The sequence below is a fragment of the Vombatus ursinus genome, unplaced genomic scaffold (genome assembly GCF_900497805.2).
Source record: "Vombatus ursinus unplaced genomic scaffold, bare-nosed wombat genome assembly UNPS02005459.1, whole genome shotgun sequence".
Classification (NCBI taxonomy): domain Eukaryota; kingdom Metazoa; phylum Chordata; class Mammalia; order Diprotodontia; family Vombatidae; genus Vombatus; species Vombatus ursinus.
The window spans coordinates 9900882-9923082 of record NW_020945237.1 but is presented as its reverse complement, the minus strand read 5'-3'; the positions used below and the strand labels follow the sequence as shown (position 1 = coordinate 9923082).

The 22201-nt window shown below is 38.2% G+C and overlaps 1 protein-coding gene across 4 annotated transcripts in view; it reads right to left on the bottom strand.

Moving 5' to 3' along the window:
- Positions 1-22201, bottom strand: part of CACNB2 (calcium voltage-gated channel auxiliary subunit beta 2) — a 398122-nt gene that overhangs the window by 110305 nt on the left and 265616 nt on the right. For all 4 annotated transcript variants that reach the window (XM_027847927.1, XM_027847930.1, XM_027847928.1 and 1 more), the window contains one exon: positions 16699-16818. In XM_027847927.1, the coding sequence (XP_027703728.1) occupies positions 16699-16818 (120 nt within the window). The remainder of the gene's footprint in view (positions 1-16698; positions 16819-22201) is intronic.

Sequence of the window (22201 nt, the reverse complement as noted above, 5' to 3'; positions counted from 1 at the left end):
CAACAGTTTATTAGCGTACCTGTCCTCCCACCATCTCTCCAACAATTGTCATTTTCTTTTTTGTCATCTTTGCCAATATGATAGGTGTAATGTGAAAACTCAACATTGCTTTTATTTATTTTTAGTTATTTGAAGCATTTTTCCATATCCCTGTTGATAGCTTTCATTTCTTGTTTTGAGAAGGGTCTATTCATATTATTCATATCCTTTGATCATTTATCTATTGAGAAATGGTTTTTGTTCCTATATATTTGTATCAATTCAAAATACAAAGTATCTCCAAAGTCCTACTGCAGGTTCATTCTTTAATTAGCCTATCAGAACTTCACTAGAAATTTTTTTTGCAAAGATCCCCACCCCTGAGTTTTAAGTGTTTCCCTTCTAATTTTAATTGCATTGATTTTGTTTGTGCAAAAGCCTTCCAATTTTCTGTGGTTAAAACTGTCCATTTTATTTTCAAAAGAATATTACATGGGAATTTGGATATAACTTCATCCTGGGAGTACACAGAGAACATTATTTCTGGTGGGGGTATATTATAGTCCTTGTGATACATCCAATAACTCCCTTTAACTATGGTCTAACATAGACCCTCACATCAAACTAAATTTTGTCCTATAGAGGGTATTTTCTATAAAGACGTATTTTACTTTAAAAAATGAGGATGGAAAAAGCACAAATATATTCAAGACAAACATTCTTGTAGCAAAAGAATCCTTTGCTTTTACAAAGAATCTCAAGGCTTTTAGTGAGCCCTTATAGTGAATTTTAAATAAGGAATGTATTTATTAAAATGTGATTCATACAAAAAGGTTTCAAGAACTTAACTGCTATTGTACAAAACTTGTGTTGAGTCTCCAGCATACATATAAGTGGTCCCTGGACTCTGCTATGAAACCTTTCATTCTATAAACAGAATAAATATGATATTCAAAATGAAGTTTCCTTTATAGTCCAATTTAACAACTTGACTGAGCAGCAGATGCCAGGCACCATGTCATGTCATGCCCTGTGAACAATGGAAGAGACCTTCAGAATGCACTATTTGGCAGGGTGGGTAAAGTTTATGGACAAAGGAGGGAATGAATTTCTAATGATGACTACCAGTTTTGTGGGCATAGACGCTGGCAAATATTGTAACATATTGACTGTGTTTCACTAAGTAATTGCTACTTCTGAGCAGCAATCTGCTCAGACTAATTTTCTTCATCTATCATATGGTTAGGTTAGACTAGATAATCTCTATCTATGGTCCTTCCATTGTTTTGATTCTATAACTTTTCTTCAGCTTACCAGTCTATGGATGGGGTAAGTGATTCTCTAGTTGCACGTATAATTTCACAGACTAAAATATGTGATTAAGGAAGAGTTTACCCAATGAGTGCATATGCCTTGCGTGGCCACTTCTCTCACTCTGGCTCCTTCAGTTCCCATTAACTAGTCACCTGTTTCAATTCTGAGTAAACATATTCACAACCAGCTTTGTGCCTGGGAATACCTAGTCAGACTAGCATGCTCTAATTCGAATCTTCTTCTTGGACAATATCAGAGTATTTCTCATGTAGGGTTGTGATTAGCTCATTAAGTATTTCATTCAAAAACTATCATTTTTCTCAGAGCAGGCAATAGAGGATAGTGACCTTACTATAAACCTGGAAATGAATAAGAGGCAGACAATAGACTAGCCTGCCTCCTCTTTACGTCACAAGGGCACACACTGTTCAACATCCTGGTCTCTATTTGTCCTAATTCCCAAGGAACTAAAAAAGGTATTCCACAAGTAAAATATAGACATAGCAATGTGTGTGTGTGTGTCACACACACACACGTATACAAGTATGTATACACACGTATATATGTATGTATATACGTGTGCATACATACATATATTGTTTTTGCCTTTGAAAGCATCTTTAAAATAATAGGCATCTAAACATCTCTTCACCCAGGCACCAATATTAATAATTTTTGGTCACAGGATAATAGAACTGGAGTTTATAAGGGACCTCAAAAGGCATTCAGTTCAACCAACCTCTTCATTTTACAGATGTAGTAAGTGACTTATTCAGGATTACAAGTGTGAACCTCAGAGGTAGGATTTGAACTTAGGTAATTTGACTCCAAGGTTAGCACTCTTTTCCTTATGTCATGTTGTTTTGACTCTTCCTTCTCTTTTACTTCTCCATATCTAATCAGTTGTCAAGCCTTATCAATTTTATCCCTTCAACATCAAAAATCAAATGGCAAACATCCCTTTAATACCAAAATCCTATTTGGCTCCTTCTCTCCACTCACTTTGACTATGCATAACCTGATGAACACTCATCTGGAGACTCCAAAGTTTGTAATTTAGGAGATTATTATAATACTCTCCTCAGTACTTGGTCTCCTTTCTTTCAATCTTTCCCTTCTCCAGTCTATTTCCCATTCAGCTGCAGGAATAACCTTAGTAAGGTAGAGATGTGATCTTGTAACACACCTGCTCCAAAATTTTCAGTAGCTCCCCGTTACACTAGGAAAACTCACAAATTTCTCAGCCTGGATTTTGAGGCCCTCTACATTCTGGATCCAATCTACCTTTCCAGGTTCCACTCCCATCCCTCCCCTCCCCCCCCATAATGCTATATTCTGGATAAATTGGGCTATACCCATTCCTTGAACTCAGGATTACATTTCCTGCCTGCATACATTTGAACAAGCTCTCTTCCTGTTAATGCACACGCTTCTCATACCAGCCTCTCAGTGTCCTTATCCTCCTTCAAAGCTCATTTTGGGTATCATTGCTGCTGGGAAGCTCTTCCTGCTGTCCCCAGTTGTATATGCTCTTTCTCATGTCAGATTACCTTGTATTTATTTATTTATTTGTTTGTTTGACCTTGCATTTATTTATTTATTTGTTTGTTTGTTTGTTTTACCTTGTATTTATTTATTTATTTGTTTGTTTGTTTGTTTTACCTTGTATTTATTTATCAATGAACATGTATTTCTTCACTAGAAGATAAATTTGAAGGCAGGGAATGTTTCATTTCTATTTTGTTTCCCCATGCACCTAGCACAGCCTTTGGCATACATTAGACACTTAATAAATACTTGTTAAACTGAATTCCTTAAATGCCTCAACTATGAAAAGAATTACTAGCATTGAATCACTGGACTCTCAAGAATTTTGTTAGGCAATTTCATTTATAGAAAGAATCATATTTAAATATATTAAAGAGGTAACTTCCAACTAGTTTCTTCAAAATCACCAATGACCAAAAGTTCTGAGCTTCCATTTCCAATATGCAGCAGCTTTGACACTCTTTGTGATGAGAATGCTCTCTTAAGTATCTATGAAATCTTCAGATCTATGATTTAAGCTCATTCTTTTTGTATGATCTTAGCTGAAATAGACAACAGTTGATCAGAATCACTCATGAAATCAAATACTCTTCAAACACTAAGGGTTCCATTAAGTTTCCTCTCAAACTTCTCTTTACTAGGGAAACACTTTTCAAAGGACCTATTTTCTGAATCTTCAATTGTCTAACTATATATTTTCAAATGCCCTATCTGAATATAAATTGTTTCCATATGTTCATACAAAATGAAAGAATTTTTAAAATTGGCCTTACTTTAAAAATATGAACTGCCTAGCTAATCTCCTTCCAAAAAACCTCTTTTTTTTTATTTTGTAAAGTTTAGGTGAAGAATAATTAAATCTCCTCTGGGATTTTCTTCCTAATAGTACACAGACCAAGTATAAATCAGTCCTGTACTGATGCCCCATAGTGGGTGGCTTAGAGGTAACTCTGGGTGTTATTGTTCAGTCATTTCATATGTGTCTGACTCTTCAAGATGCTCTTTGGGGTTTTCTTGGTAAAGATACTGGAGTGATTTGCCATTGCCTTTTCAGCTCATTTTACAAAGGAGGAAAACTGAGGCCACCTGGATTAAGTGTCTTTCTCAGGGTCACACATCTAGTAAGTGTCTGAGGTAGAACTTGAACTAAGGTTTTCCCAACTCCAGGCACTGTGCTCTATCTACTGTACCAGCTACTTGCCAACTCTGGGTACCTGAAGGCTAAACCAGAAGCTCAAACCCAGACAGGTTTATTTTATTTTATTTTATTTTATTTCATTTCATTTTATTTATTTACCATTTTAAGGCTTTGACTACTGGGAAAGACTCTCTATGATCTAAGGAGGATCCTAAGGCGTAGGAGGCTCATTGCTAGAAGGGTAGCCAAGAGGTGATGAATATTTTGGTCAGAGTGAACCAGGAGTAAAGAAATAGAAATGATCCCCCAGTCTTTGTTATCCGCCTTTCGCTCTAGCCACTGCCAGTCCAGTAGAAAATGGTGCTATGAATTAGTTATTAGACCATCTATGGTCAGTTCTCTCAATGTACAATCATTATCTAGTGACCAAAGGGTTAATGAACTGCCGAAAGAATGGTACCACATTCACACTGATAGCCTCATTATAAATAAAATCAGAAAACAAAAAAAAGAGTTGCAGTTAAATGGAAGAATGGCTCAAGGCCCACTCCTCCCAGCGAGAAGACCATTTTCTATAGCAGATCACATCACTATCATTATATTTACATATTGCTTTAAAGTTTGCAAAAAAAAAAAATTTAAATGAACATTCTCCCCTTTGGTCCTCAAGATAGCCCAGTGAGGTAAGTGTTATTATTATTTCCATTTTACAGATGAGGAAACTGAAACTAGGAGAGGTTAAGTGACTGACCTGAGAAGTGTACATAAGATCCTGCTACATCTATTTTTGGCTTAAAAATAAGGATTTTACTCAGCAGAACAAAATGCCACTTTACAAGCTCTCCTCAAATAAGATTATCTTTCTGAGACACTTATTAGTTTTCTGACCTTATAAGTAGGTCATAATCTCTCTGGGCCTCAATTTACTTATTTGTAAAATTGGAGTGTTGGGTTGACTGGACCTCTAAGTCTCCTTACAACTGTAAATCTATAATCCTATGATCTCCCCTGTAAATGCTGAAATTAAGTAAGATTATGATAGATAGGACAATGGAGACAATTTTGCCCAATAGACTTCTGAATATGAATATCAAGCAAGGCATAAAACCAAGAGCTATATGTTCACTTAGGGTTCGCCAGTGCCCATTAGGCAGCCAGGTAGCACATTGGATAGAGTGCTGAAATTGGAGTCATGAAGGCCTGAGTTCAAATATAGCCTCACATACTTATTTGCTGTATGATCTGGGCAAACTAGTAACTCACTCTCTGCCTCAATTTCCTCATCTGTAAAATGGAAACAATAAGAGTAATTTTCTCCCAGGATTGTTGTGAGGAAAAAAAATGAGATAATATTTGTAGAACACTTTGCAAACATTAAAGTGCCACATAAATACTAGCTATTATTATTATTAATCATTATTACTCTAGAGGATGTCTTGTTCAGAGTCCAAATAGAAAGTTTCCTTATTATTTATGTTCTCCAAACACTCCTATCTGCAGGAGAACTAGTATTAATTGGAGTTAATCCTGAGAGCATATAGCCTTTTTAGTAACACTTGTACTTATTCAAATGAAAATTTTAAAATGCTTGTTTTGGGAAAAAGCAACAACAAGGTAGACGTAAAATTGCCAAGATTATGACATTCAACCGCACTGAGTTGTTTCGTCTCTCGTCAATACTTCAGTAATTCCCTGGATCTGTAATGTAATAGGATCAGAGAGTTTGATCTGGAAGGGACTTCAGGGGCCATCTAACTCCAACCCTTTAACTTTACAGATGAGGAAACTGAGTTGTCCAGTGAGGTTAATCGATTCTCCCAAGGTCACAGGAGCTCGAAATATCACAGGTGGACTTCGAACCAAGGTCCTCTGACTTCCAAGTCACTGCTCTTAGATGTAGTACGTAAGGCCCTCCAGTGATGCAGATCACAATCTATTCGCATCTTCTAGCCCATTATAAGTCTTGCCCGTGTCCATCCGATATGCTGGCAGCCTTCCGCTAACTGTCCCGACATTGGATGGAAATGAATGAGGTTTGTAGGTTGTCCTACAGGATTATCCATTGCCCGTACTATATCACTTCTTTTCTGATCATCCATCCCTCTGATGACATCCTTTACACCACTTTTGCACAATTCTTCATTGGTAATGTGCAGTCTAATCACATTTACCACGTGGCTCATCATTGCCCTTTGGGTGAGTCACAACGTTAATTCTTTGGAAGAAATGGGATAATCCATGACTTGTAGATACACAGACATGATTCCATTAGAAAAGAATGTACTTTTTTATTTTTTAAAGATTAGGTATCCCTATCTCACCCATGTAACAGAGGCTACTCATTGGCCCAGTCTTATATGCCTCATGGCAGAGGAGCTTTGACCTGTTCTGCTTCTGATGTAATCTAGGTCTCCCTTCCTTAGTTTGGTCTTGAGTAATCACCATATTCATGCCAAACTTTGTGCAGATACCCAAGAAGCACAGTCTACTGCAGCTCAGAACTCCCCAAGAGAGCCAGCAGCCTCAGCCTCCCAGGTAGCTGAAATTACAGTGTATGTTACCATGCTTGACACCATGGACCTTTGGTACAGAAAGAACCTTCTGCAATCTTTCCTACTTTTGTTAGCCAATTTTTGGGCCAGTTCATTGTCTATCCACAGTGTCCGCCCAAGATAGATGGACCAGCTTACAAGGCAATCTATCTAACAGCCTGAAAAATACATGTTCCTCATTCACTTGCTTTTTCCTGCATCTATAATTAAGCCAAGTCCTTTTGAGTGATTTTGGATCTAATTTGGGAGGCCCTATGATGTTCTTAGGTTTGACACAATTAGCACAACGTCATCGGCAAATGAGAGCATTTGGGGACCTCATCATTCATACAGAATCTCTCTGATCTCTACCCTGCACTGGACATTCTCCATAGTAAACACCTCTGATGACCATGTCTCCTTCCTTAACATCCCACTTAATAATCACAGGGCCATGGAGAAAAAAAATGCCATTGTTACATTTTTTCAAGGAAATTTCTATTATTGCCACATGTGAATTATCACACTTTATTTTTTTCTTTCAACTTAATTTTATTTTTTCAATCAATGAAAATTGACCTCTTTCTTTCCCACCTCTCTCCCCTCAATTGAAAAAGAAAAACAAACCTTTGTAAAAATATTCACTGTCAAGCAAAAGAAATTGCTGCATTGACCGTGTTCAAAAAATATGTCTCAAGCTATATAGCGAGTTAAAAAAAATCCTAAGAGGAAAAAAAATATCTATCATCTTATGGTCCCGTGACCGGAGTTTGAGTCCTTATTATGACGCTTGTCAGCTTTGCTACTGTTAGTATGAATATGTGGAAAGAGTAAACTTAAACCATTACAATCTTTTTATATCCTCTTATATACATTCAGTATGTATGAGGTATAAATGTGAGGTGAATGTCATTTTTTTTCTGTGTGAGCAAAGAGACAGATAAAATAATCTTTAAACTACAAACACTCAAGGTGGGTGGGTGGGTGGGGACTAAAGCGTATTTCAAAACCAGGATTCTCTCTTCAGCTACTATAATTTTGTTAAGTAGAAAAGACAAACTAATGTTCTCCAGCAAAATGAAATTATTATTATTGCTTACTTTTGAGCTCATATACATTAAATGATGAATTTGGGATGTGCATCTTCTTATTTGTTTTAGCATCATTTTGACAAACATATTAGGCTAAAATTTCTTGAAAGTCTAAAATTCAATAGAGTTTTTGATTTTTTTAGTTGGATTGGCCATTTGTTTTGATAATAGGACAGATCTTGTATCTTACAATTCATCCATTTACTCTTGTCCTGTCCGATTCTCAGCCAAATCCTTTGAAAAATCTTTCATAGAGAATACACGCAACATAATGCAGACATGGTCTAATATGGAGGAAACTTGAGAGATTGCTGAATCCAGAAAATCACAGATTTTGAGAGTTGGAAGGGACCTTAGGAGCCATCTAGTTTTCTGGTCAGCAAACTATGGTCACTAGGCCATATCTGGCCTGCCACCTGTTTTTTGTATAACCCATGAGCTAGGAATAATTTCGTAAAAACAATTTAAAATCTAAAAACTGTTCTTAGTTTGTGCACAATACAATAACAGAAATCAGGCTTAATTTAGCCTGTGGACCCCACAGTTAGCTAACCCTTTATTAAGTCCAATGCATGCTTACAAGGAATCCCCATTATAACATACTGGACAAGTGGTTGTTGAGCTTCTGCTTGGAGACTTCCAAGAATAGTGAGGCATTGCCTCTTCGAGAAAATCCATTCCACTCCTGGACAGCTCGTATTGTTAGGAAGGTTTTTCTGACATCATGCATAAATCGCAACTTCCTTTTCCATATTTATACAGTGCTATAATTGGGAAATCGGGGAAGCTGATGCCATGAAGGAAAGGAAGAATGAAGGATCTCAAGGAAATAAGAAGAGGAGAAGGGCTACTTTTCAACTATAATGAGTTGTCAGCTTCAAAATCTTATCAATCAAGAAGTAAAGTCACATTAAACAGATTTAGCAAAATCTTAAATTATATCCTAGATGCCTCAAGTGAAAAAAAAGTTCCTTTTCATCTTCAAAAGGTCTTTTTGATCACTTTCTTCAAGAATTATACAGAATTATAATTTTTTTCTGAAATTTATTCATTATTAGGGAAAAAACAAATTTGCCAGGACTCCCTTTTCTCTCCATCATCTCCCTATGACTATTAGGGTTTTGGGTTGCCATGGAAGGAGGAATCTGCTTCTTTAAACAGGTAGATCCCAGGGGGCCCTCTTCAAATACACTCACTACACTCCTGCCACCAATGTGCCAATGCCCCTGATAGGTGGTTCTTGTGTCTTAAAAAAAAGGTTCCCACCCCATTAATTTAAGTCTGGTAGAAGTAGCACTTGTTTCTACTGGCTATCCATTCCTGCTGTTAACCTCAGAGGAGATGAGCTGCCTGTCCGGATGAAAAAAGTCCAGTATCTAGTACAGAAAAAGAGTGATTGTGTGGTATTCTCCCTGCAACCTTCTCCTCCCAGCTGTGTCTCCCAAGAACCCAGATATACAGGCATATGCAAAGCACAGGGCTCATGCAGCTGTACACAAAGGAAAATGGGCCTGGAGAATCTAATGGTTTCTCACAAGGCCAGAAGGCCTTTCAGCTGCTCACTGCTCTGCCTGTCCATAGCTGTAACTGCTAGGGCAGGAGGAAATGAGAGATCATTATGTTTCTGAGCTGTCTTTGCAGCTGTATCACCAGGGCCTCAGTTCATAGCTGTCCAAGGAAAAAGAAAAAGCAATTTTGAACCGTAAGATAGGAACAAAATGGTCCCTTACCCATTTTACTTGTGGTTCTGAAGTGCCCAGAAAATTTGACGATGCCAAGAGCTGTTAATTGGGACCTAATATGACACCTGCTAGGCATTAGTACCAACATGGGCTCTCCTACAACTGTTAGTTTCAAATCTTGGGTGATAGGCTTTGCTACCACCTTCCTAAACCATCCATGGTAAATACTGAATTCTCATTGTGCACGTGTTGTTGAGCTAGGCACTGTAGGAAGTAAAAGATGGAAAGCTTGCCCACTAGGAGCTTAGAATTTACTTTGACAGGAGACAGAGTGTACAGAAATGGGAATTCAATAGATAATATCCATTCAAAAAGTTTTTAATCATTGTTGTCATTTGAGTTCAGAACAAACACAATGAAAGAATCTAGTCAGAGCTAGCATAGGCAGGGATATCAGTATCTAAGGGTGATCACCATCATTTTTTTTTTCCTATACACACTTATGATTTCATTGGTGTGAGGAAGTTCCCTCTTTTAATCCAATGTGAACATGTCCTGTAATTTATAGTTTTGAGAGTTATCTGGGCCCTGAGGGGATACAAGTAATTTCCTGAGGGTCACATTGTGTACCAGAGGCAGAATTTGAACCCACATCTTCCTAACTGAGGCCAGTTCTCTAATATTATATTTAAATATTGCTGACCATTAGTTGTGCCTGAAGTATTGTGCTAGGCAGTGGGATATGGAGATTTAGAAAACAAAGTCCCTGTTCTCAAGACCCTTAAAAAAACCAAGTTTTAGAAAAGTAATAAGATACAATCAATTATACAGAATTTGATACTTTTCAACATTTTCCCTTTTATCATCCCTTTCAATCCTCAGAGCAACCCTGTGAAGTCAATGAGCCAGCCAATGTATAATTTTTGTTTTAAATATAGAAAGTAAGGCTCAGAGAACTTCAATAATTCATCTAAGTTCACACAGTAAGCAAGTAATAGTGACAGGATGATGTAATATTGTGGCATCAAAATTTCAATTCAGGAAAAAATCTACATATTTACATAATTTACATAATAATCCATAATAATGGATGATTAATTTTAATGTCATTTTAAAAAGAATTATTTTATAGTTCTTTTTGAAATGACGCATATTAAAAAAATTAAAGGGTTAAAGAAAGTAGATTTCCAGGGGAGCACCAAGTAATTTTCTTTTTTTTTTTGAAAAGGGGGCAGCAGGCCAAATAAGTTTGAGAACCTCCAGTTTAGGGTAAGAATTGATGGCTTAAGGCACTTGGAGTAGGCCTCACAGATAAAGTGGGCCATGAAGGAAGGGTAGGATAAGGTAAGTAGCAAACAGGGAAAAAGTGATTCCAGATGGGGAGGGGAACGGGGCAGGAGGAGAAGAGGCAGTAAACAAAGATAGGGACAACAGCAGAGAATATTGGGCTTCCAGATAGTGGCAAGTACAATGGGGGGAAATGCTAGAAAGAATATTGGTGAAGTAAGATTATAGATCCCTATGTGATCTAGCTCTCTATATAATAGCAAGCTATATAATCTGGCCCCTATAGGTAGAGGTCAGATTATGAAGGGCTTTGAATATCAAGGCTAGGAGTTGGGACTTTATCATGTAGGAAATGAAGAGTCATTAAAGGATTTTGAGTAGGAAGGTGTTGTGTGCAAAGTGGTATTTTAGGAAGATCAATTTGGCAGCAGTGTGTAGGACTGATTCAAGTAGGGAGATTAGTTAGAAGACCTCACAGGGTTGTTGTAAGAATCAAATGAGATGACATATGTGAAGTTCTTTGCAAACAAGAAAGTGCTCTATAAATGCTACCTATTATCATCTGTAATAATTCAGGTATGAAGTTATGAGGGTCTAGGTTAGCAGTGTGGTAATGGATATGGAAAAGAAAAGATGGATAGAGGAAATGAAGGAAACTGATCAGAAGCAGGAAGAAAGGGACGATATAAAGGGCGACTAATTTTCAGATCTACAAGACTGGTAGTACCATTAAATCACATAAAAAAACAAAAAAAATACGTATCTACTGATGTAGAACATTGGGATAAGGGTTGGAGAAGGCACAAAGACAAATGAGATATAATCCCTATCTCTGAGGAGTTGACAATATCATAGGGAGAAATAAGACATGTACATAGATAAGTTTAAGATAGATGAAAATTTTACATGCATAAGAAAAATATGAAGTGCTCTGAGAAAAAGAAATTCAGCTGTGGGATCTAGGGAGATTCCATTTGAGTTGTACCTGGAAAGATGGAAAAAATGTCAATAGGTACAGAAGGAGGGATGGCATTACAATATAAGAAAAGACATGAAAGAAAAGGACTATGGGAAGTTCTTGGGAATGGCGAGTGATCTGATTTTGCTGGAATATGGAATACATGAGGGAGAGTAATACTACATAAAGTTGCAAAAACAGGGTATAGTCACAGATTGTGATGCTGAATACAAAGTTAAGGTGTGTTTTAAAATACTTAGTGGGGGGGCAGCTAGGTGGCACAGTGGATAGAGCGTTAGCCCTGGAGTCAGGAGGACCTGAGTTCAAATCCAGGCTCAAACATTTGGCACTAGCTATGTGACCCTGAGCAAGTCACTTACCCCACTGCCTAGAAAAAAAAACCAACTAAACCAAAAAAAAAAACTTAGTAGGCAATAGGGATCCACTGATGGATGTACAAAGTGGTACAATGTGATTATTCATGTACATACAGGTCAGAAATCTGACAGCAATATGTAGCATTAGATGTTGTTGTAAGTGTTCCCATCAGAGGCTATGAGGGCCTGAACCAGCATTGTGATAGTAAGGAGGGAACAGATGGGAGAGCTGTTGAGGAAGTACAATTTAAAGGACTTGGAAATGGAAGGTGTGGGAGGAAGGGGAGCAAAGAGTCAAAGATGACTCTCATTTATGAATAGTATCTTTATGAGAGATGGAGAAATCTGAAAAAGGAGGCAGGGTTTAGGAAAAGATGGATTTAGTTTCAGTTATGTTGAGGTGGGATGGCCGGATGGAGGTTATCAGGTAAACAGTTAGAAATGTCAGTCTGGAGTTTTGGAAAAGAGATCAGGGATAGAGTTTTGTAAACAGCCTGTATAAAGCCAATAATAGAGGAGGAAAGAATGACATGAACAATGGAAAGGATGTAAAGAGATAACAAAAGAAGTTCTAAGGCTAGAGCCTTGTGAAACAGCTAGGTTAAGATTTAGAAGAATGAAGAAAAACCAAAGAAACACAAAGAAGAAGCTATTATAGAGGCAGCAGAAGGATAATGAAAACGGGGTATCATAGAATCAAGGGACATGAGAACTTTGGGAAGGTCAGAGACTTAGTGATTAAGAAATAAAAAAAAATCACCAGTGATTTTTGAAGAAGCAGTTTCTGTAGAAGAGTTGGGATGAAAGCCAGATTGAAAAGAGAGTAGGAAGAGAAGAAATTGATTCATTGAGTGTAGACCGCATGTTGGAGAAGTTTGGCAGCGAAAAAGAGAATAGATAGAAAATGGTAATGGAAGGAGAGGAATGAATAGAAAGATAAATTTGAAATGCAAAAAAGTGGGGGAATAAATGACGGAGCAAAGTTCTAGGAACAGTAGGAGGGGAGGAGATCAAGAGTACAAGTGGAAAAATAAGTACCGCAAAAGAGCAGGACCATGTCTTCAAAGCCAGAAGAGAAGAAAAAGAAATTGGGCAAAGACATGATGACACCAAAGGAGAAGAGGCACATCGATGACAGATTGAAACAAGTGAAAAGTAATACGGGGGGGGGGGGCAGAAAAGTTCATCTCTACCATTATAATCCCGTCCACCCTGGGTAGATCTGAAGTGTGTTTTCTTAACTTCAACACTCTGCTCAATAGTAGCTAAATAAAATAAAGACAACTGCTTAAGCCTTTAGTCTTTACTTCATGGTCTCATGACATCAGGGAGAAGTATGACTTTAGCTAGTCCTATCAAATCAAGTCATTTAGACTTTAGTGATAGTGTCAGCCTGAGGAGTTCTTGTACACTTTGAAATTTTGCATTTGTCCATGACTTGGTCTATATTTTTGAAGGAAAAAAAATGGACCTAGATAGCAGGAGATTCAGTCATATTTACTCACTACCCTTCTTTTGTCAATCTAAATATTTGGATCCCTGGTAATAGTTCAATGTCCAGAAGAAGGGGAACAGAACATCATAAAGCAGAGTGCCAATATTTTCTACTGCAATATGAAACTTTACAAAATAAGTCAACTGAAAGATAGCGTGAAAGCCAACACTGGGAAAATAATTTTTAATCTAAATTTTTAAAGGAGTAGTATGTCTGATATATATACATACATATATATTTATATCACTTCTCTAATATTTTCTTGATTGAAATTTCTCTAAATAAATGAAAAAGTTTAAACAAATATTTCTTCACATTTTAACTGCTCCAGCAGAATGTATGCCCCTTGAGAACAGAGTTGGTTTTTACTTTTGCATTTTTATTCCTAGCACCCTGCACAGTGCATGACCCACAGTAGGCACTTAATAAATGTTTGTTAATTGATGAAATGCCCAGTATGTGCAAGACACTATACTAGGTACAGACATACCAAGAGAAGTAACAGCTCACATTAATGTAATACATAATGCTCTATAATGTCCTCGCCTTTCAATATCTCTGCAGCAGATAATATAAGCAACAAATAGGTCCTGCCCTCAGTGACTTATTTTTTTATGTTAAGAGTTCTTCTATCCCTTTAATAGTAATAATAATAATTTGCTATTTTCCTTCATTCCTAGGAACACCGCAGGGAGAACAAAGGTTTACAATGTGGCAAACCTATACGTCACTAAGACCTTTAAGGGTTGCTAAAATCTGCTCCTGGCTCTTCCATTGACTTACTAGATTGCTCTTATGAAAAACTATGGAAAATCAAAGGAATTTTAAAACTTAGAAGAACTGGACCTTGTCAGATGAGTTGGACTTCAGAAGATATATTTAAATATGTAAACTGTCATCCTGTCAAAATCAATCAATAAATATTTATTAAATATCTACTATTTGCCAAACTGTCTCAATAAAGTCATGCTGATACATTGGCATAGGGGGAGATAAAATGACTTGATAATTCCTCATTTTAAAGACTGTTTACTTTCCTTCTTTAAGGAAGTATCTATTATTACTGTATATGTGTTGTGTGTATATATGTGCATACATGTACACACATATATTACATATACATACATATATACAGATCAAATTGTCATTTAAAAATTAAGCCAATCTGAGAGCTAAAATGATCTTTTTTTGAGATCAAATCCTGATTACCATCTATTCTGATGCAGCTCACCATTATGATCCTAAGGTTTAGATACTGACCTACTTTTAGGAAGTGAAGTGGATTCACTTAATCTATTTCCACTCAACATTAGCAACAGTTTTTCAGTGACTTTATATTTCGTCTAAATTCTCTTTAATTTTCCTCTTCCTCTCAATTATCCATAGTTTTTTTCCCTTTCTTATTTGTATGGCAAACAGAATTCTAATGACTTCTTTTAGGATCAACACATTTACCAAGACTATGCTCCAAAGAATAAAAATAAAAAAGTCAAAAGCAGCTGCGTCACTTGTTCCTGAATGCAAACGGAGTCATAAAAGAGGCAAGAAACTCCAAAGAGGCAGCTACAGATTTGGAAACCAAATCTATGCGATGCTGTTTTGTTAAGTAATGTGATATGAATCTAAGATGGTGTTTTATTCATTTTAATATGTGGAAATTAAATGAATAAATCATCTACAAATGGAAAATCGTATCTCTAGGAAATTAAACGAAATATAATTTCTCCTGACACCTCTCTGCAAGTTGGTAGAAAATAGAGAGGCAGCTAGAATATTTAAGAGTACAGACTATGTATGTTACATGCATCAATGATATTGGAATAGCACCGCCTACTGCAAACATACAGATAGACGATCAGCCTCTTCTTTCCATATTTTTATTACTCGGTCCAAAGCCGGTGATGTTTTAAGACTTTAACTTGGGAATAGCTAATGAGTTCTTGGAAGATGAAGCCACACCTTGCTTTATCAGTGTTCCCTGTCACAATACTTCCCTACTCCCGCTGTTTAGGAGTTGTTTAGCAGTCAAAGACAGTGTTAGACCTGGCATTGACTTCCCAGCCAATTGAAGTGAGAACACTGTTTTGATGTACAGAAATACAGCTTTTTAAAAGTCAAGATCTGCTGGTAGCTGCTCTGTAAACTACTATGGCAGCTGTGCTACAGGTCATGAATATTACATAAGAACTGTCCATGCATTCAAGCCAATAGTATGAAGCCAGATTCCCATAGCAACACACATAGATTTACTTATCCCTGAGAGATGCATCCGCTCAGCAGTAAGGGCTCTAATGTTACCCATATTTTTTCAACAAGATGATCACAGTACTTGATCCCTTTCCTTTCAAATCTTTGACTCCTTAAAAAAAATTTAAAAAAAAAACGACCAACCAACAATCCAGTGAAATATATCCACTCAGAAGTTACTTAGCATCCAAAAAGCAAAACAATTTAAAACTTGTTGGATTATCTGGCAAAGCAATCATATAGGAAAAGGAACCATTAAACCCATCAGATCAGAGATGTAAATCTGGATGACCAAATCCTTGATCTCAGCATGAGTTAGCTCTAAAATATGCTACTCCTCCCCGCCCCCTTTTTTTTAAGGTGGTGGAGGAGACACAAATCAACTGAAAAGAAGGAGTCACTTACTGGTGTGAGGAAATGGGCTGTACAAATGGCCATTATTATCTTACCCATAAAATCTGAAACTCACAGCTCTTATTTCTGCCAGCAAGTTCTCCTTCAAATCCTAGTACTTTTTAATGCAAGTCAATTCCTTGCTAAATGAAACATGTAAGAAAACACTATTGCAAACACCTATCTGGGGAAATGATTGAAGCCTAAAGAAGTTTACATATGATAACTTGAAATACCTTATTTTAAATGGAGAGATGGTTTGCTGGAATAACTTTTGGGGCATTCATTTTAAAGCAAAATACTTTTCTTAGAAGAAATTTCATTTTCCTTCTCAGACACACAAAGTTCCTCTGTAACACAGGTGCCCCCAATAAATGGACAGTACATGTGAACAAACAAGAAAATAAACCCCACCCTACATCCTCCATGCCAGATTGTTCTTTAAACAGCAAGGGCTCAATAAATGCTTTCTTTCTCTAAGCCAATTTCATTTATATAGCAAGCGATAAGAACAACCGGCTTTTCCTACACTTTGCTCAAGTCAGACAGTCTGACAGAATTTCCAAGGGTTCCCAAATGAGCTGAGAAACATCCACAGGTGGCCACTATGGACACCAGAGACTAGTTTGAAAAGGCATGATGTGAAAACATGCTTCACCTTGGCTTTTTCCAGCTGGGCCTGGGCCTGTCTCTCTGCCTCTCTCCGAACTGCTTCCCTGTCTTCCTCCAGAGAGACATCTGAATCAGATGGACGGCTAGTGTAGGAGTCTGCCGAACCCTGAAGAAAAACATCAATGTTAAAAGAGATTAGAAAGAGACGCCTTGCATTGAGGGAAGAAAAGGCAACATTAGCATTTCATCTAGAATGTGGGAAAGATCTATTTCATAGCAGTAAATAGATTGTAGAATTATGGTGTGTGTGTGTGTGTGTTTTTTTTTTCTGGGATGATAGTGATGACATGAAGATCATGGACCAGGACAGGTGTTCCAGTCAGGCCATATCTCCTGTAAAATCTAGACATCTAATTAGTCAGCTTTTTGGTACCAGGAGCAAATTTCCATGTGGTAAACCAGGTGAGTGCTGCAGTGCAGGGCTGAAGGACAGAGGGGTTTCAAGGATAGCTCCGGGGGAAAATGAGACTCATATAAACCATGGTAATTCAGCATAAGGAAGGAAACAACTCTCTCCCCTCCTTTCTCCTCCCCTCCCCTCTGCTTGCTTCTCTCTCTCTCTCTCTCTCTCTCTCTCTCTCAAAGGAAAATCACTGTGAACCAAAGCTCTTGAAAATCTCATGGCCATGATCTGACATCCCTGACAATCTGAGAGCTTCCTCATACTAGGTTTTACCTGACACCTTCTCCCCATGACAAAATCACAATGCACCAGCACAGTTCAACCTTTGGATAACATACTTAGCCATCCACAAATAATGGGGTCCTAAAGATGTCTGCAAAATAAAAAAAAAAACCCACACCCAAACAAACCCACACACATAAACAATCTGCTCTTGCAACCAAGCACTGCACAGGGGATCTGAGAATCGAGAGCCATCTCCCTCACTACCTTGTCATCATGAGCATATTAATTCAAACAAGCTTTTGCTTTCAGTCAATGCCTCAGCAGCAGCAGGAGCTGCAGCAGAACCCGAGAGCAGACTGATAGCACCCAAAAAAAGCAATTTGTTCTTACACAGATATCAGAATTCTTCAGCCGTCCTCCTTTGGCTCTTTTCAGAAGCCTGATCCAGGTGGCCTTCATTAGCCAGACAGCTCAGTTATTGTCCGCAGCTGCAGCGCCCGGCACAGAGTCTCACCCGGCATGTGTGCGCTGAGCCCTGTGGAATCACTGTGCCTTCCTTGGCCATACTCTGCTGCAAGCCCCTTCCTTTCCTTCCTTCTCTGAGCCTTCAGTCTCTCTGATCCGAGCAGGTTCTCATTTTTTTTTCCACCCCAGAAAACGAAAGAGCACACCTAAATCTGACTGTGCGCTGCTACAATAAACACAGAACACTTCCAAGTAGATTCCGAAGAGAGGCTTCAACTCCGGCTAAACTTGGTGCATCCTGCAACACAGAGGATGAATGTGGCTGCTTTTTTTTGTGGGTGGGGGTGGTTCAAAGAAATTACTTGTAAGACATGAGAACCTTTTAAAAATCCAGTGCAAAATGTATTCCATGACATTTGCAAGTGCAAAGTTCAATCCATATCTTCAGAGATCTGATTGGGGTGGGGGAGGGAGGGAGCCCAGCACATCACTGGGCATGCTCTATATGTCGCCTTTTACGCAGATGCTCACATCACACTGGGAGTCTATGTCAAATTGCTATTTTACATCTCAAGTGTAAACAGCTGGAAAGGGCCCTTTGGATCTGAAGTCGCTGGCAGAGTGTCATATTTTTATCATGTCTCTGCCACCAGTGAAATTCACTCTCAGGGATACAGTACCTGTTCTTTTTCTTTAATGCTCTCTTCCCATTGCTATACAGCATTTCAAAAAACACCTTAGCCACTACAAAAATGTGGGGCCCCTGCTGTAAGACATCCATATGAAGAGCAGAGAGAAGAGATATGTCATCCAAAACATTCTGGTCTGGGAAGAGCGCATGATTTTCATCCACCATAATGCAAATTTAGATTGCTTTTTGTCGTCTTCTAAATCAGATGCAAGAGACACGTCTGCACACATTTAATTAGGGCATGAATGATGATCATGGGTTTCTAAAGCAATCGCTTTAGCAGAACTAAAAATGACAGGCAACTGTTTCCCAGTGAGAGACTGCTATTAGTAACTGTGCATGTTACATTCAAATGTGGACTGTTGTAATACTAATCATGGAGAAATCTGAAAGCACAGATTGTTAGTTATTGGCTCTGGCTAAGGATACTTCAGTTGGATGGATACAAAAGTATTATTAACTTCACAAGCTCATATTCACAAACCCCCAGAATTTTGGAGCTCAAAGGGAGCTAAGAGATTATGCAATTGAAATCCTCCCCCCCCCAAAAAGGGGAAGAAACGGCAGTTCAGAGAAGTTGTCTAAAATCTTGTCTGAGATTTTAATGATGTCTAAAATTTTAAGACGTCTAAAATCACAGAACTTGCACCTGTCCATGGAGAGGCCTAGAACCCAAGTCTCCTGAGTGACCTGAAGTCCAATGTCTAATTTTGAAAGACTCAATTGACTAATATGCAAGTAATTAGGCTATGGTGCAAATTTAAACGATCACGGTCTTTCAAAGCAACTATTCTAGGAATAGTGTCTTATTTATTCCATCCTCCCATCACCCAGGCTCCCACATCAAATCTCTTGCCAAATCCTGTTGATTCCACCTTTATAATATCTCTCCTGTAAACCCCCTTCTCTCATCTGACACTGCCACCATCTTCTTGCAGGTCCTCATCACCTCACATCTGAACTACTGAAATAGCCTGCTGATTGGTCCCCTGCCTCCAGTTTCTCTCCATTCCAATCCATCCTCCATACAGTTGTCGAATGGAACTTCCTAAAACCTAGGTCTGACAATATCCCACCCCTATTCAATAAACTCCAGTGGCTACATGTTAATTGCCTCCAGGATTAAATATAAAAACCCACTGGTTTTCAAAGACCTTCATGAACTGACTCCTTCCTATATTTCTCCTTTTCTTATGCCGTATTCCTCTCCATGAGGCAGTGGACAGAGAACACTGAACCTGGAGTCAGGAAGACCTGAGTTGAAACCCAGCCTTATACACTCACTAGCCATGTTATCCTAAGCAAGTCACTTAACATTTGTTTTCCTCAACTGTAAAATGGGATGATAATACAACCTTCCTCCCAGGGTTGCTGTGAGGATCACATGAGATAATATTTGTCAAGCAGTTATCACAGTGCCTGGCACATGATAGATGCTCAATAAATAGTTGGTTGCTTCCTTCCTTCCTTGTATTATGTGATATAGTGATACTGGCCTCTTTGCTGTTCCTTACACAAGACACTTCATCTCCAGACTCCAAGTGTTTTTCCTGACTGTCCTCCATGCCTGGAGCTCTCACCCTCCTCATCTCTGCCTCCTACTTTTCCTGGCTTCCTTGAAATCTCAGCTGAAGTCCCATCTTCTTTAAGAAGGCTTTCTCAGTCCCACTTAAGGTTTGTCCCTTTCCTCTGACAATACCCTCAATTTTTCTTGTATATATCTTATTTGCACATAGTTGTTTGCATGGGAGCTCCTTGACAGCAGGGACCATCCACTTTTTTGCCTTTCTTTGCATCTCCAGTGTTTAGTACAATGCATAACACAGAGTAGGTATTTAATGTTCATTGACTGATTTACTATGTAAAAGACAGAGAAAGAGAGAGGAAATGGAGGTAAGAGAGACAGGAGAAATGGAAGCAACCTGGTCAGGTGATAAGAATAAGAGACAAAAGACAGGCAGCATAAGTACTTTGCTGCTCTCCCCAAGCTAGTAAGAAAACTAGAAAAAAGTCCTAGTACATGGTGGATCCTTTAAATGGGATTTATGGAAAGACATAGATAAGAACTATAGAAGATAAGAAATAGTGGAGCAGTTTTAGGCTTCATTGATGGAAGGAGTACCCATATGGGCAAAATCCCATAGTGTTCCATCACCCCATCATCAACTGAATCTATTTGTTTTAAACTTTTAGGGGAGTGTTTGTTGTTGTAATTAGCCAACCCATCAAAAATAGCAAACCTATACTTTCAGAAATCTTTCCAGAAAGTCTGGGCACATATGTACATACCCTGAGAAAAATTCAATCCCAAAGTTCAACAAACATTTATGTTTATGTTATGACTAAATGTTTCAAAGAGTTTAAGAGTTTCAAAGCATGAAAGCAGAAAGAAAAAAAACTGCAATAGAGAGCTTATAAGGGAAATGATATTGCTAGCAATCACAGCATCAACAGATAATACTCCTAGTAAGTTAATATACAGGTCAATCACTTCAAGGACTTGTGGTTTCATTTGGGGCAGACCATAAGCTCTCTTGAAGAGAATTTGTGACTAAGAATTTGCCACCCAGCAGTCAACCTAATAATGGGAATCTCCACCTTTAGTTAGATTGATCCATGTACAGTAGAGATGCTGTCTCTCACTAAGCTCATATTAAAGCTTTTTCCAGCTTGGCAGGACCCATGATAAATTGTACTTGTCTGGTGCAGCCTGTGAAATATAGGATTACTTCCATCTCCCGAGGAGGTACTGGAGTAGAACTGTCTAAAGGTCCATTTTACATGGCAATTTCAAAAATGTCCTTATAAAACTAGGGCTAGCCTATCAACTACACTGATTGGGCAATCACTTCTGTGACAATGTCAGGAGCAACTGACACAGCTTACACGCATGAAGCACAGGTGATTGTGAACAGGATGAGATAAGACTAGAAGGTAAGGGGAGGTCAAGTTGTGGAAGGCTTTGAATATCATGGTGGAGATAAGTAATTCAACATCATTTGATAAACAATTCCAAGCCTTTGAAGTGGTTTGAGCAGAAGAGTTACATGATCAATCAATAAGCTTTTATTAAGTGCTTCGTGTCAGGTACTGTGCTAAGTGCTGGTGGTACTAAAAAAAAAAAGGCAAAAATATTAATAGAAAAAGAAAAAGTCCCTACCCTTGAGGTTCCCCAAGGAACTTACATTCTGATACATGCATTCATAAATAGGTACAAACACATCAGACCTAAGGCAACCTAAGAGGTGAAGGGTCTAGCATCTGAGGGAGGGGAAAGGAAACAAAGAACCTGTGGAGCATAGCATGTGAGCTGAATCTCGAAGAAAGATAAATGAAACTAAGAAGTGGAGTGAAGGCCAAGCCTTCTAAGCACGGAGGATAGCCAACATAAAAGCACAGGGACTAGAGATGGAGGGTCATGTACAAAGAACAAGAAGGATAGCAGAGTTGAAATGTAGAGTTCATGGAGGGGAATAAAAGATAATAAAAGTGGAAAGGTAGGAAGGAGTCAGGTTATAAGGCCAGACAAAAGATTTTATATTTGATCTGGGAGATAATAGAGAGTCTCTGGAGTTTACTGAGTAAATGGAGTGAAGTAGGCAGAATTACACTTTATGAAAGTCACTTTGGCTGTTAAGTGGATGATGGAACTGACTGGGGAGAGATTTGAGACATGAAGACCAATTTGAAGGCTTTTTATGTAGG